The following is a 14,880-nucleotide window of genomic DNA, read 5'->3' on the forward strand; positions in this document are numbered from 1 at the left end:
AATGAAAGCAAATAGACTCTTTTAGTGTTTGGGTTCTTACCCGGTCAATTAATTTTATTCATTTGTAAGACTGCTCTTTGAACTTAAGCTGTCTTCAATTCAAAATCAATTACGACAACAATCGGTCACAGGAATGCAACAAGAAACAGACCTATGCTCTCTGCCTCCTTGGCTAAAAGTTACATCAAAAGATCAAAGTTGACGGAGAGATGAAAGTGCTTGGCTTGTGTTTCTTGAGATTCGGTCATGTATCGGTTCCTGTAAACAAAGCTATAGATCAATACGCTTGAAACTCCGATTAAACGTGGCTGATACAGTAGAGATTTTGGGATTGAGCGGGATCATACCTGAGTCGGAACAATGTCAATTCTTGATCCAGTGATAGTTTCATACAAGAAGATGTACCTGCCATCATCACGGCTTCTCGCATCAGTTTTTTTTTTTTTTTTAATACCAAAACTACTAGCGAAAACTAATGTAGTTCAGCGAATGTCTGATCTTACAGAGCCTAAATCATGTACACATACAATGTTTCTTTCTATATCGAAAACATGTAACAGAACAATCCTCTAGTAAAATATTTCAGATCAAAATACATACCGCCAAGCTAATTCAGTCACGAGTTCTGCTGGAGCAGCAGGCAGGACCTGAAAATTACCGATGATCGAGACACCAAGAATTTTAGCAGGGGTTCTTAGATAGAGTAGGAAAAATGAAAATTACATTGTGAAGATGTAAGCATACCTCGTCCTCGTACGGATTGGAGTTCTCTTTGAACCATAATCTTAGGAACTCCTATTTGGATTAAAAAACAGAGAACATGTGAGTGAACAAAGTACTACAACCCAATGTAACCTGAATGAGGGCAATAACAGGCAAAATTACTAACCTTATCAACATTTTCAGGCTCCAGGCCTTTTTGGAAGCGCTCTTCATATGAACCTGCAAGCCAGTATCTGCTGGAATCGGGTGTATGAATCTATGCACAATGTGTACAAGTGGATGATGATTCTAATCAGTGATTTTGGCAGTTGTGCAGATATGTGTTCAACTATGTATTCAAAGAGAGACAGACATGGAAATAAAGAGAAAAGATAACAGACCTCATCAATCAATAAGATTGAGCCATCACTACTTCTTCCAAACTCGTACTTTGTGTCTACCAGTATCAGTCCATGTTCCTTGGCAACACGCTGAAGCAAGCATGATATAATTAAAATCTATTAGACCTTCCAACAAAGCACAACAATTCAATATTGAAGCCAGCAAAATATATCAAGAAACTGATTTCTTGTGGTCTGCAATTTAGAGATTATGAAGTCACTATAGTCTATGGCTTTCGATGGAGGAGTTGTAACTAACCTGCCCAAACTCAAACAAGCTCAAAGCTTTCCTACTTGCTTCATCAAATTCGGCTTGAGTCATGAATCCACCTTCAACTATCTGCAAGAATCATCTGAAGAATTAGAAAAACACAGAACTACACAATTGTGGCTTATATATTCTTCTTGTCTTACAGCTAAGCAGATCACAGAAAGAGCAACCTAATGACTCAAAAAACGTATCTTGTGGTTTCCACATTTATTTACTGTAACAGGTTATTAGACCTCATTTGGAGAGATGGGCACATCATGATCCGCAGCCTTAGTTGTCGGTGTAAGTATATTAGCTGGAAGCTTTTGGTTTTTTACTAATCCTGCATAATTTAGTAATCAGCATGTTAATGATGATCTTCTAAGATGCACTTAAAGAAGAAGACAACTAGTAAATGGCAATAAAAGAAACTGTACCATCTGAGAGCTCATTCCCACAATAGTTCCGAACACCTTTATTGTACACCGTCCATAGAGACGTGTCAGTACTTCCAGTCACATATCCTCTCACTACAAATAACAAACATAAGAGAACATCTTAGAACTAAAGCAAATAGAGGCTGCATAGGGAAGTGTCTGACAAGGTACTCTATATCTAGATCCAACACACACTAACCCACAAACTCTATGGGAAAAACCGAGCACTTCTTTGCGATAACAACATTTCTGTCAGGAGATGAAACAATTGCATTTGGAGTTATATGCTGTGTGTTATTGAACCACCACAAACTTGTCTCGTTAAGAACCTGAAAGTTAAGCACACACACAAACTTATTATTCGTTGCAGTTTGATCCATTATTCAGCAACACTGTAAAGCTTTGAATATAGAACACAAACCTGGCCTTTGAAGGGAATTGAAGCAAGATTTCTGTCGAATGCACTCAACCTATCTGTTGTAATAAGAACCAGATAATCACCAGCATCATAAATATCTCTGACCTGCAATATCAATATCTTGATCAGTTCTCAATTCTAAAATCGACAATTGTGTTGGTCTAGCACTTGGTCTTTTCAGAAAGATACGAAACAAAAAGGAAACATTGCTAACCTTTCCCCTGATTCTAGATTTCAGACCAGGAACAGACGCTAGAAGATTCGTCTCAGAGAGACAATTAGAAAGCGAGTCTTTGATTGTGCCAAGAACCTCTCCTTTCCGGTTACTCGTGACTAAATCGTCAAGAGAGAGTTGTGGTCGTTCCTCCTGCTGGGTTTGGGCCTTCCCCTGGCAAGACATAACCAATGAACAGGGTTTTGGGTATTTCTTGAACTCCGGTGATGTTCTAAGGAACGAGACTGATGCAAAAGCTGGGTTTTTAACAGACACTGTCCTAGTCACGCTGTGGGGTGTTCTCAAAGGATTTAGAGTTGACCTCACACACTGAGCCATTCCAGAAACAGACACTTAAACCCCTGCACCAGAAAAACCACAAAATCTTAAAAATTTATACGAGTTTGAATTCCATTTCAGTAGCAGCCAGCCAGCCAGCCACAAAGGCAAAACAAGAAGATAGGAAGGATTCAAAACGGAACCTATATAGTCAGGATTATAGTCTAAAATAAACTCTAGTAAGGAAGAAGAGCAGATAACATATAAGCGAAACGTGTGTAACTACAACTAACACAATCGAACATGTGAGAAGGGAAGAAAGCCAAAACCTTTGACCAAATAAGCTAAAGCCGGAGCGCGACGGAATCAATTCTGATAAACAGAGAGACAATAGAAGCCGGCGGCGATAAAGTAGGGAGAAACACAGAGCTCGGAATTTGCGTTTGCGTTTGCGTTTAAAACCTGAATGTTTTTGTTTTTTTTTGTTTTTTCACAAACATTAGAAATGTTTATTTAAATAAGGAAAATAAAATATATAACGAGAGAGAAGAGAAAAAAACACGGCTTTACCCTCTGCATCGTCGTCGTCTGGTCTCGGGGATCAAGATCCGTCACCTCTGCAACCTCCAAACACCAAAATCTGTGTGTTTTTAAAACCAAAAGGTTAAACCTTTGCTTGAAGTTTGTGAAACCCTCAAAGGGAGATAGATGCCAATTTAAAGAGAGAGAGACAGAGAAGCAGAGAGAATATATGGCGAGGCAAGCTGGGAAACAGAATTGTGGGAGGTTAGTGTTAGTTTCATGCCTCGCTCTTTTAGCTGCCGGACTTGTTGGAGACTTCCTTTGGGCTTCTTCTCATCGTTTCTCCTCCGTTGGGATGTCTCTTCCCTCCTCTTTTACCACCGTGATCGGCCAACTTCCTCCTAATTCCAATGTAAATGGTTTCAATGTTGTCTCTTTGTTGATGTAAACTTCATGTAATTGGATCTCAAAACAAAAGATAAAAGCTCAGATACTCACTTCTTGCGTCTGCTTTTGGTGCTTTTTCAGGGAAGCAATACTGAGAAGAAGAAGAACGATAAAGTTAGGGAAAGAAAGCTTTCTGCAACGTTTCAAGATTTAGCTGCTCCTGAACTTAAATGGGAGAAGATGGCAGCTGCTCCTGTGCCTCGTCTAGATGGAGCTGCTATTCAGATTAGGAATTTTCTATATGTGTTTGCTGGATACGGCACCATTGATATTGTAAGCCTCTTTATATATCCTTCTTTAAAGAACAAAAAAATAAGAGATCTTTGATCAGTAGTATTTGGTGGTTTCTGACCAATGATAAGCTGTGTTTTTATGTGTCTTCGGTATTCAGGTACATTCCCATGTTGATATATACAATTTCGTAGATAACACATGGGGAGGAAGATTTGATATGCCAAAAGAGATGGCACATTCACATTTAGGGATGGTAACGGATGGTAGATACATCTACATTGTCACTGGTCAATATGGTCCTCAATGTAGAGGACCTACAGCTAAGACATTTGTGCTTGACACTGATACTAATTCGTGGAGTGACTTCGTTCCTTTACCAGTTCCTAGGTAAGGATGATTTCATACCATTCCTACAGATGATGTTGGGGTTTGAGAAATGGCGGTTTAGCTCGTTTTGATATCATTTTGCTGCTTAAAGATCTTCTGTGATGCTAAATGATTGAGAGGAACTGAGTGACAAAGTTTTTTTACATTCAGGTATGCTCCAGCTACTCAGCTTTGGAGAGGTAGACTCCACGTGATGGGTGGAAGCAAGGAGAATCGGCATACACCAGGGCTTGAACACTGGAGTATTGCGGTAAAAGATGGGAAAGCATTGGAAAAGGAGTGGAGAAGTGAAATTCCAATCCCTCGTGGAGGACCTCACAGGTTCTCTGTTGAAGTCTGTCGTAATTAATCCTTATAATAGCTACTTCATACACCTTCCTCCGTTTTAATTTGAGTTTTGACTGTTCTTGTGTGACTGTAGAGCATGCGTAGTAGTGCATGACCGGCTTTTTGTCATTGGAGGTCAAGAAGGTGATTTCATGGCTAAACCAGGATCCCCCATCTTCAAATGCTCACGCCGTATGGAGGTATCCAATAGACTACCTGTTTGATTAAATATCAATGAGTCCCTCTTTCATTGTTGCAGTTCCTCAAGTGTTGCAATTTATGAACATCATGTGTCCTTTTTTCACCTTGGTGGTTTTAGGTTGTATTCAGTGATGTGTACATGCTAGATGAGGAAATGAAGTGGAAAGTTATGCCATCAATGCCAAAACCGGATTCCCATATTGAATTTGCTTGGAAAGTGGTTAACAACTCCATTGTAATCGTTGGAGGCACCACAGAGAAGCATCCTGAAACCAAAAAGATGGTCCTTGTTGGTGAAATCTTCCAGTTCAACCTGAATACAATGGTAAAAAACCCAGTGACTCCTTCATGCTTAAAACCTCTCTATCCTATTAAAAAGTGTAAATAGTTGCTGGAATTATGTTCTCTGCAGAAATGGTACGTGATTGGAAAGTTGCCATACCGTGTGAAGACTACGCTGGTTGGGTATTGGGACGGGCATTTATACTTCACCTCGGGGCAACGAGACAAAGGACCAGATGATCCTGCACCGCGTAAGGTGATTGCAGAGATGTGGAGAACCAAACTGATACTGAATCCATGAAGAGACAAAGAATCAAATCTCCATTTTGTTATGCAAAGTCGTCACAGCATTCTTTTTTTAAGTTAGTATTTTATTTGAGCATAATTTATCCCACTACACAAACAGTTGTTGTATCTTATCTTGCATTTGTATATTGTAAACAAAATCTTTAGAAACGACACCCGTTATGGTGTGAGAATTATGAATGAGGAAAATTTTTTAGGTCCAAAAAACTCTCTTTTCTATCTGAAAACACTCTGCTTTAGAGATTACTTAACCTCTAATTCATGGAGGGATGTTAATGGTGAAACTATAGATTGGTTCATACTTACTGGCTTGCTTGTAGTTGTAGTCAAGACAACCCAAGTGATGATTTCTTATTAAGTTTTTGATTTTAGAGTGGAGAGAGTCATAAATGATGCAGAATCTAGATGCTCACTTGTCGTCAGTTATGTTCAAACCAACAAGTTTCTTTGGAGTAGGCAAAGGGGAAGAGAACCAGAGCCACTGATTTAGAATGATAACACTAATTTATATGAACTATCTAAGCTTCTACGGTTTTATAACTTCTATGGATTTGTTTACCGAGATATCGTGAACTCAATTTATACAAATTTTATCATATTTTCAATTGGATATGACATAGTAGATCCCACACTTAACATCATATTTTGGTAAAAACTCATATCAAAATCGAATCGCGGCGGCTCCTTATTGTCTAGCCACTCCACACCGTGTAATCGGCCGATTTCTGAAACAGGGTAATATAACTATTTCTAATTTATATAATTGTTTTCCAAATTATTTCCAGTTTTTCTCTTCACAGTCCTGATAATAAAATTTATTTACTATTCAACCCTAATCATTTTACAAACAGTTGTTTTCGAGCACAATGCATCTCCCTGAGGATTTGGTAGTGGAGATACTCTATAGGGTTCCTGCTGTATCTCTGGCACGATTACGATCTATATCCAAAGGATGGAACGCTTTGATTTAAAAATGGGAGAGTACTTGCTAAGAAGCACTCTGCTTATGCTCCAAGGCAGCCTCCTCTGTTTATCATGTTGATTGATTTTAGGGTTTATTTAGTGAGCGTTGATCTCCATGGATTTTTGACAGTAACAACGTTGCCCCATCTGCAAAGCTAACAGGTCAATTCAGCCTAAAAGACCCTCTTTCAAAAGACGTTGATATACGTAACGCCTTTCACTGCGATGGCTTATTGCTATGCAGCACCACAGACAACAGATTGGTTGTTTGGAATCCATGTTCAGGGGCAACCAGGTGGATCCAACCTAGACATTCCTACGATGAATATGACTGCTATGCTCTCGGTTACGATAATATATCCTCCTGTTACAAAATCTTGAGGATGCATCGTCGATTTGTTGATTACCAATGGCGGCACACTTTGTCCGAAGTCTATGACTTTGCTTCTAATTCGTGGAGCAGTGTTGGTGTGAGTACTACTACCGACTGGTACATACTACCGATTCATAGTCGTGGCATATATGTCAAGGGAACTACTTACTGGCTTGCGTATGGTCGATTGGATGATCGTTTCTTAGTAAGTTTTGATTTTTCAAGAGAGAGATTTCAAAGTCTGTTTTTTTCCGGCGGATGCTAATATTCCCCGTGGGAAACATGTGGTTTTATCAGTGACTAGAGAAGAGCAACAACTTTGTATGTTTTCTACTTGTGACTTTGCTAATGATGAGGGGTTCTTCTCAGATGTATGGATATCAACTAAGATGGAGGGTACGGGAACCGTATCATGGACCAAGTCCCATCGTTTTCACTCTAAGATTTATATAACTGTCTCGGCCGACCATGAGAAGAAAGTTTTAGTGTGTGAACATATACTTGGACCCTACCACAGTATAGACATTGTGGGAAACGTCTTACACATTGTGGGAGAGGATATACACATCAGACGAGTGAATGTATATGGAGAAATCAGATGCCCATTTCTCTTCACTTATGTTCCTAGTTTGGTTCAAATCCAACAAGCTATCTAGAATCTAGGAGTAGGTCTTGGAACATTTTGCTAGATAGATATATTATTGTCATATTAATTTATGTTCGTTCTCTATCCATGTATTGATATTTAACAACATGTAGTGCATGGTCTTAGGAAGAGGGCTAGCTAGCTATTCTGTTTTCTTTTATATAAATAAAACCAAAAAGAGACCAGTGACGACACATACTTTTTGTGATATATCTTGAATGATTTACTTTCTGCAAATTAAAAGGTTTTGAAACTACGTATCTTCGACAAAAGAGGAAATTGCTGATACATTTCTACGAACAAGGAAGCATGGATGAAAAAGGAGAGGAAGAATGAAATCCCAATTATTTCTTCCCAAATACTCTGTTTCTGTACTTCTTCCTTCTTTTTTTTTCCATTACTGCTTCAACAACTCATTCGTGTTGCTTAAGTTTGACTTGGCTCAAGCTTGGCCCAGTTAGAAAGTTCCTCGGCCCGAGAACCCGTTTTGACCCACAACCCGATGATGAATATCCTCTCCTTGATTTAGGTCACGAGGATGAATTATTTCTTGTTACAAAATCTGTAGGAAACGACACTCGTTTTGGTGCGAGACTATAAGTTTTAGGTCTAAAAGAACCTTCGATCCCAAGTTTGATGGACTCAAACGACGAGATAGGTCCATACGAGTTAGGAGGCCGGTGGAGTTCGTTAGGCTTTGGTGTTTTGTTTTTCAATTTTAAGTTGCTTTGGATATTCTTTTTTCTGTCTTGGTGTTATCCTTATCCCCCTAGGACTCAATAGTCCTCTTCTATATAAACCAAAAGAAATATTAGAAAAGAGTAGTTCAAACTACCCATTAAATAAATTATCTTGTGTCTTAGTGTTCTTACGACTATGATTGGGACCTATCAAAAGAAGATGAGAAGCACAGTATATCTTCCTGAAGATTTGCTAGTGGAGATACTCTCTAGAGTTCCTACGGTAGCTCTAGCACGATTACGATCAACATGCAAAAGATGGAACGCTCTGTTCAAAGACGGGATATTTGCTAAGAAGCACTTTGCTAATGCTCCAAGGCACTCCTCCACTCTGGTTCTCGGGTTGATTGAGTCTAGGGTTTATTTAGTGAGCATCAATCTCCATGGGCTTAAAAATAACAACGTTGATCCATCAGCAAAGTTAAAAGGTCAAAGACCCTCTTTCTAGTACTTCAAAAGAAGCATATATTCGTTACGCCTATCACTGCGACGGCTTATTGCTATGCATTACCGAGGACTATAGACTATTTGTTTGGAACCCGTGTTTAGGCGAGATGAAGTGGATCCAACCCAGAAATTTATACAAAGAATTCGACTACTATGCTTTCGGTTACGGAGACAAATCTTCTTGTTACAAAATCTTGAGGATGCAACGATTAGCCAATGATAGATGGCACACCATGTCCGAAGTCTATGACCTTGCTTCTAATAAGTGGAGCAGTGTTGGTGTGACTACTGACTGGGTCATACAACCGAGTCAGAGTTGTGGCATGTATGTCAAGGGAACTACTTACTGGCTTGCTCTTGGTAAAGACAGGCCACCACATGATCGTTATTTCTTACTAAGTTTTGATTTTTCAAGCGAGAGATTCCAAAGTCTCTCTCTTCCTTCGGATGCTAAACATTCTTATCTTTATGTGGCTTTATCGATGACTAAAGAAGAGCAACAATTTCGTATGTTTGCTAGCTTTGACTCTGATGAGAGAAACAAATCAGATGTATGGATAGCAACCAAGGTGGAGAGTACCGGAGCCATGTCGTGGTCCAAGTTCCGTCGTTTTCACTCTCATATTCGTTTAACTGTCTCGGCCGACTATAAGAAGAAAGTTTTCGTGTGTAAACAGGCCTACAACAACATTTTATACATTGTGGGAGATGATTTGTACATCTTAGAAGTGTATAAATATACTGGAGATATGATATACCCAATCTCCTTACTTATGTTCCAAGTTTGGTTCAGATCCAACAAGGTATCTAGTCTTCTTGGAAGAGGCTTGTCTTTTTATCCTGCGCAAGTTGAAGTTGGTTTGCTTATTTGAATCCCAAAATAATGTCTTTGAATCTTGGATTGGATGGCTTTCTCATGTTAAACGAGCAATATATTGTCACTTTTATCTGAACAGTACGATATATATATATATATGACTCGAAACCAAGAAAATGTAATACCGTTGGGAGGCATCATGGTCCATGATTCATGGAAAAGGCATCCTGAAACCAAGAAGATGGTTCTGGTTGACTAGATCTTTAGATTCAACCTGAATACAAAGCTTATATAAACCCGATGGCCTGCATGTTCAAACCTTTTCAGTTTGTTTTTGAGTTCATGCAAGGGTTTTTTACTTTGAAAGTTCATTTTTTTTTTCTTCTCCTTTTTGAAAAGTTCATATTTTGCATTCTACCTATCTTCTCTATTGATGGGGATTTGTATATTGTTAACTAAACCAGACAAGTTATATCAAAATTTCAACTTTCCAACACATCTTTGGTGTCAAGATTGTGTGTCAAGATTGAATCCATTTTATGTCTAGGGGGAGTGGTAGTGGAGTCTTTGCATGTCTGTGAAGGTAATTAATTGTATACTTAGTGTTCTAAAAAGCGGCCTATCTAGGGTTCATCTTCCATGAGAAGAAAGTTTTAGCCTGTCAACATATATACTTGGACCCTACTACAACGCCTAATACATTGTGGGAAACGTCTTACATGTTGTGGGAGAGGATATATACATCAGACAAGAGAATGAATTAGATGGAGATATATTCAGATGCCCAATTCTCCTCACTTATGTTGCTAGTTTAGTTCAAATCCAACAAGCTATCTAGTAGTGGTCTTGGTATAGCTGTTCTGTTTTCTTTTATATATATAAAACCAAAAAGACCAGTGACGAGTACACATACTTTTATGAATTCTCGTCTTCGCCAAAGAATCATTCCAAACCAATTCCAAGATCAATAACCCCTCTTCGACCAGTTATTATCAATTAGAAAAAAAAATTAAAATAATGCCAATTTAACAGTTGACCAATTAAATATTTGAAATTTGAAAATTTACAAACATTTCGAAACGTCACGTCGGTTACTTTTTTCTTCTAATATTAAAGACCAATCTTAAGATATTGGAGGCCGTACGCTTCTTCTCCTTATACCAAATGATGGCTGAATCTAAGAAGCGTGTGAAGCGGCAGCAGCAGCAAAGAACAAAGGACTTTCATGGTAAGCAACCGATTTGAATGTTTAAACCTCTCATTTCTCTCTCGTTTTCTAAGTATATATATGTAACCCTAATTATTTCACTGAAATCTCAAGTGGAAATGTATCTTCCGGAGGAGTTGGAAATGGAGATACTCTCTAGGGCTCCGTTGGCTTCTCTGGCACGACTACGATGGGCATCCAAAAGATGGAACGATCTCATCAAAGATATACTTGAAAAGAAGCAGTCTCAGGTTATTATGTTGATTGGCTTCAGGGTTTGTTTAGTGAGTGTCGATCTCCATGGAATTCACAACAGCAAGGTGAAGGTAATAAGTCAATTTAGCCTAAGAGATCCTCTTTCTAGTAACTCTTCAGAAGAAGTCGAGATACGTAACGTATTTCACTGCGAAGGCTTGTTACTATGCACCACCAAAGACAGTAATAAACTTGTGGTATGGAATCCGTGTTCACGTGAAACCATGTGGATCCAACCAAGAGATACCTACAAGCAAAACGATTACTTTGCTCTCGGTAAATCCTCCTGCAACAAGTACAAAATCTTGAGAGTGGATCAGCATAATAACTTGATGCCAAGCTTCCTTGAGTTCGAAATCTATGACTTTACCTCTAATTCGTGGAGGGTTGTTGGTGGGACTATAGAATGGTTTATACCACGGTGGAATGGTCGTGGTGGCGTGTCTGTGAAGGGAGATACTTACTGGCTAGCTTCTACGCAAAAAAACACACGTGAGGATTTCTTATTGAGTTTTGACTTCTCAACAGAGAGATTTGTAAGTGTGTCTCTTCCGGGTAATCATCTTTCTCATCAAGTTATCAGTTTATCAGTGACTAGAGAAGATCAGAAACTTTGTTTGCTAGCTACTCAAAGCGGTAAAGTACACGATATAGATGTATGGATCGCGACTAAGATTGATAAGACGCTAGTAAATCAGGAGAACAAAACAACGATTGAGAGACTCGTAGCTGCGTCATGGAGCAAGTTCCTATCATTGGATTTAGCCAATCTCCATCAGCGCTTTCGCTTCTTTAATGGGATGAATTTCTTGGTCGACCAGGAGAAGAAAGTTTTATTGTGTAGCAGTATGCGTGGGGGCCCCAACACCTTCTTACACGTTGTGGGAGGGGGTAAATATATACAAGTGGCTCATAATGATGCAGAGACTACATGGTCACTTGTCCTCAGTTATGTTCCAAGTTTTGTTCAAATCCAACCAACAATGTTCTTGGAGTAAGGCAAAATGGAAAAGTATCAGAGCTGGTGATATATAATGGTCGCACTAAATTATTTATGTATTACGTTATCCAACTCTTGAGATGTTATTACATAATGATATAATATGTATTGCTACTTTAAATACTTGTTTTCTAAAATTATTTCCAGTTTTTATCCTCTGTAATTTTGCCCTGGTAATCAAAATTTCTGGTTTCTTTTGTATATAAAACCAAGACTAGTGACGAGACTTACATTTGCAATACATCTTGAATGATCTTAAAAGTTGGACACCTTTATGAGCTTTATTTTCTTCTTCTTTCATATTGTAACAACACATGAGAGAGGCATGTAAATTTAATTGATAGGCTCTAAGATGGGAGTAGATTATGGTTGTCTTGTCCCATGGGCCTAGAAGCCCAAAGTCAGCTGAATCTAGGACGTGAATCAGTGCGGCACACACACAGAGCAATTATTTCGAATGTTGTTTTAGGTCCAAACCCTCTCATCTCCCTTGTTTACTAGTATTTAACCCAATCCTTTGGACAATGGGTTCACCCATATAGGGATGAACCTATTCATTCATCTCCTTATAAAATATAAAAATAAAATCTGTATATTTTATTATAAAATTTAAAACTTAAAGCGTTCTTTTATAAACTCAAATCGATATATAATTTCATTCTAATTGTAAAATCTAAACCCTAACCATCTCATTTGTAAACCCAAAGCGACATATAATTTTGTTTTAATTGTAAAATCTAAACTCTAACCATCTCATTTGAAAACCCAAACCGACATATAATTTCGTTCTAATTGTAAAATCTAAATCCTAACCATCTCATTTGTAAACCCAAACCGACATATAATTTCGTTCTAATTGTAAAATCTAAACCCTAACCATCTCATTTGTAAACCCAAACCGACATATAATTTTGTTCTAATTGTAAAATCTAAACCCTAACCACCTCATTTGTAAACCCAAACCGACATTATTTTGATTTAATTATAAAATCTAAACCCTAATTCTCATTTATAAACCCAAACCGATATATAACCTCGTTTAATTGTAAAATCTAAACCAATTCAATATTTAACTTTCCTTAAATAAAAGTATACAGAATTTGTTTCCTTAATTTTTTTTGCTTTTTAATTTAATTTTGATTTATTTTTAAATAAAATATTAGATAGAACAATCTGATTGGTTGAGAGAGGAGGGGGTGAATATAAAGGTTGAACCTAAGTATTTTTCTAATCGTTTTTAGAAACAGTCGTTTTCGAGCACAATGCATCTCCAAGAGGCTTTGGTAGTGGAGATACTATCTAGGGTTCCTGCTGTATCTCTGGCACGATTGAGATTGACATCCCGAAGATGGAACGCTCTGGTCAAAGATGGGAGACTTGCTAGTAAACATTCTGCTTATGCTCCAAGGCAGCCTCCTCTGTTAATCATGTTGATTGATTTTAGGGTTTATTTAGTGAGCGTTGATCTCCATAGAGTCGACAAGAAGAATGTTCCATCTGCCAAGGTAACATGTCACATCAGCCTAAAAGATCCTCTTTCTAAAAACTCTTCAGAAGAACCTCTTTCTAATAACTCTTCAAAAGAAGTTGATATATGTAACGTCTTTCACTGCAACGGGTTGTTGCTATGCACCACCAAGGACAACAGACTAGTTGTTTGGAATCCATGTACAGGTGAAACCAGGTGGATCGTCCAACCCATGCTTAGCTACGAGGGAATCAACCACTATGCTCTCGGTTACGATTACGAATCCTCCTGTTACAAAATCTTGAGGATGTATCCTGGTCGTGTCCCAACTCAAACTAAGTACCAAGTCTATGACTTTACCTCCAAATTGTGGGAGAACATTGGTGAGACTGGAAGCTGGTCAATACCACGGATTCAGAGTCTTGGCATATCTGTGAAGGGAAGTACTTACTGGCTTGCTTATTGTCGACGAGAACTAGGTGTTTTCTTACTAAATTTTGATTTTTCAACGGAGAGATTCCAAAGTCTGTCTCTTCCCGAGGATGCTCCTCGTTCTTATTTTGATCTGGCTTTATCAGTGACTAGATCAGAAGAGCAACAACTTTGTTTGCTTGCTGTTTGGAGCTCTGAGGTATGGATAGCGACAAAGATGGAGAGTGCCGGAGATATTTCATGGAGCAAGTTCCTAACAGTGTCTAAATTCGATCTCCGATGCCATTCTCGGGGTTGTATTGGGATGAGTACTAGTTTCTTGGTCGACCAGGAGAACAAAGTTGTAGTGTCTTGTAATAACTCCGTGTTCTCCAAAAACTTTATACAGATTGTGGGAAAGGATAAATACATACACGAGGATGATCAAAATGGTGCAAAGTCTCCTACCACACGTCTCCTCACTTATGTTCCAGGTTTGGCTCAAATCCAACAAGGTATCTCTCTTGATAAACGAAGCATAGCTGTAGGCATCACAGAGAAGCATTCTGAAACCACCAAGACGGTTCTCTTTGGCGAAATCGTTCAGTTATTTAGACGCTATGGTAAAAACCGATGGACTGAATTTTTTAAACCTCACTAGCTAATAGGTTATTCAGTAAAATCCATTTCATGTTTTCCTACATTGAAAGTTCATTCTGCATTTTTTTAAGCTCGACTAGCTCAGCCACTACACAGAACACAACTGAAAACACAGGTTTTGTAGCAAGTTCGAGTTACAACACATCTTTGGTTATGACTACAAAACATGTTTTAATCATGAGTTCATGAACAATATAGTTACTTATCTGTCTTTTTTTTTTAAGTGTACGAAAACACCTGCTCTTTTATAAAGAAAACAGAAAAATTTAAGCCTGCATCATCAAAAAACTATAGATCAGAGGTCTTAAACTAGCAAGACAGGACAACAATTTGTGTTAGCTTCTTAACTCGAGCCACTTTAATTCAGGAATGGTCTAGGTCGCTATAGGCTAAGAACAAAGCACCACCATAAAAAACTCTCCCTCAAACATAAGACTTGGCGTTAAAGCAAACATGATCTGGGCCGAAGCCCACATTAGAATCATG

The 14,880-nt window shown here is 38.4% G+C and overlaps 3 protein-coding genes and 3 pseudogenes across 3 annotated transcripts; 5 read left to right on the top strand and 1 right to left on the bottom strand.

Moving 5' to 3' along the window:
• Positions 1-19: 19 nt before the first annotated feature.
• Positions 20-3,163, bottom strand: LOC104746529 (phosphoribosylaminoimidazole-succinocarboxamide synthase, chloroplastic). Its single transcript, XM_010468030.2, has 13 exons — positions 3,031-3,163; positions 2,423-2,784; positions 2,212-2,313; positions 1,990-2,119; positions 1,791-1,883; positions 1,608-1,696; positions 1,363-1,443; positions 1,104-1,193; positions 890-979; positions 745-795; positions 601-647; positions 348-405; positions 20-258 (listed from the first exon to the last, which is right to left on the bottom strand). The coding sequence occupies exons 2-13, from the start codon at positions 2,759-2,761 to the stop codon at positions 193-195; spliced, it is 1,236 nt and encodes a 411-aa protein (XP_010466332.1). The 5' UTR covers positions 2,762-2,784; positions 3,031-3,163; the 3' UTR covers positions 20-192.
• Positions 3,164-3,185: 22 nt separating this feature from the next.
• Positions 3,186-5,626, top strand: LOC104746530 (kelch repeat-containing protein At3g27220). The gene is made up of 7 exons (XM_010468031.3): positions 3,186-3,635; positions 3,752-3,943; positions 4,062-4,291; positions 4,442-4,612; positions 4,713-4,818; positions 4,938-5,144; positions 5,232-5,626. Exons 1-7 carry the CDS (start codon positions 3,453-3,455, stop codon positions 5,400-5,402), a joined length of 1,260 nt encoding a protein of 419 aa, XP_010466333.1. The 5' UTR covers positions 3,186-3,452; the 3' UTR covers positions 5,403-5,626.
• A 647-nt stretch (positions 5,627-6,273) lies between these two features.
• On the top strand, positions 6,274-7,399 carry LOC109129091 (putative F-box protein At3g21120; annotated as a pseudogene).
• An 866-nt stretch (positions 7,400-8,265) lies between these two features.
• Positions 8,266-9,387, top strand: LOC109129092 (putative F-box protein At3g21120 pseudogene; annotated as a pseudogene).
• Positions 9,388-10,530: 1,143 nt separating this feature from the next.
• Positions 10,531-11,976, top strand: LOC104746531 (putative F-box protein At4g10190). Its single transcript, XM_010468033.2, has 2 exons — positions 10,531-10,621; positions 10,715-11,976. The coding sequence occupies exons 1-2, from the start codon at positions 10,558-10,560 to the stop codon at positions 11,851-11,853; spliced, it is 1,203 nt and encodes a 400-aa protein (XP_010466335.1). The 5' UTR covers positions 10,531-10,557; the 3' UTR covers positions 11,854-11,976.
• Positions 11,977-13,117: 1,141 nt separating this feature from the next.
• LOC104748384 (putative F-box protein At3g21130 pseudogene) lies at positions 13,118-14,395 on the top strand (annotated as a pseudogene).
• The last annotated feature ends 485 nt before the right edge of the window (positions 14,396-14,880 follow it).

Source organism: Camelina sativa, chromosome 15 (genome assembly GCF_030686135.1).
Source record: "Camelina sativa cultivar CO46 ecotype springtype chromosome 15, ASM3068613v1".
In the NCBI taxonomy this organism is placed as follows: Eukaryota; Viridiplantae; Streptophyta; class Magnoliopsida; order Brassicales; family Brassicaceae; genus Camelina; species Camelina sativa.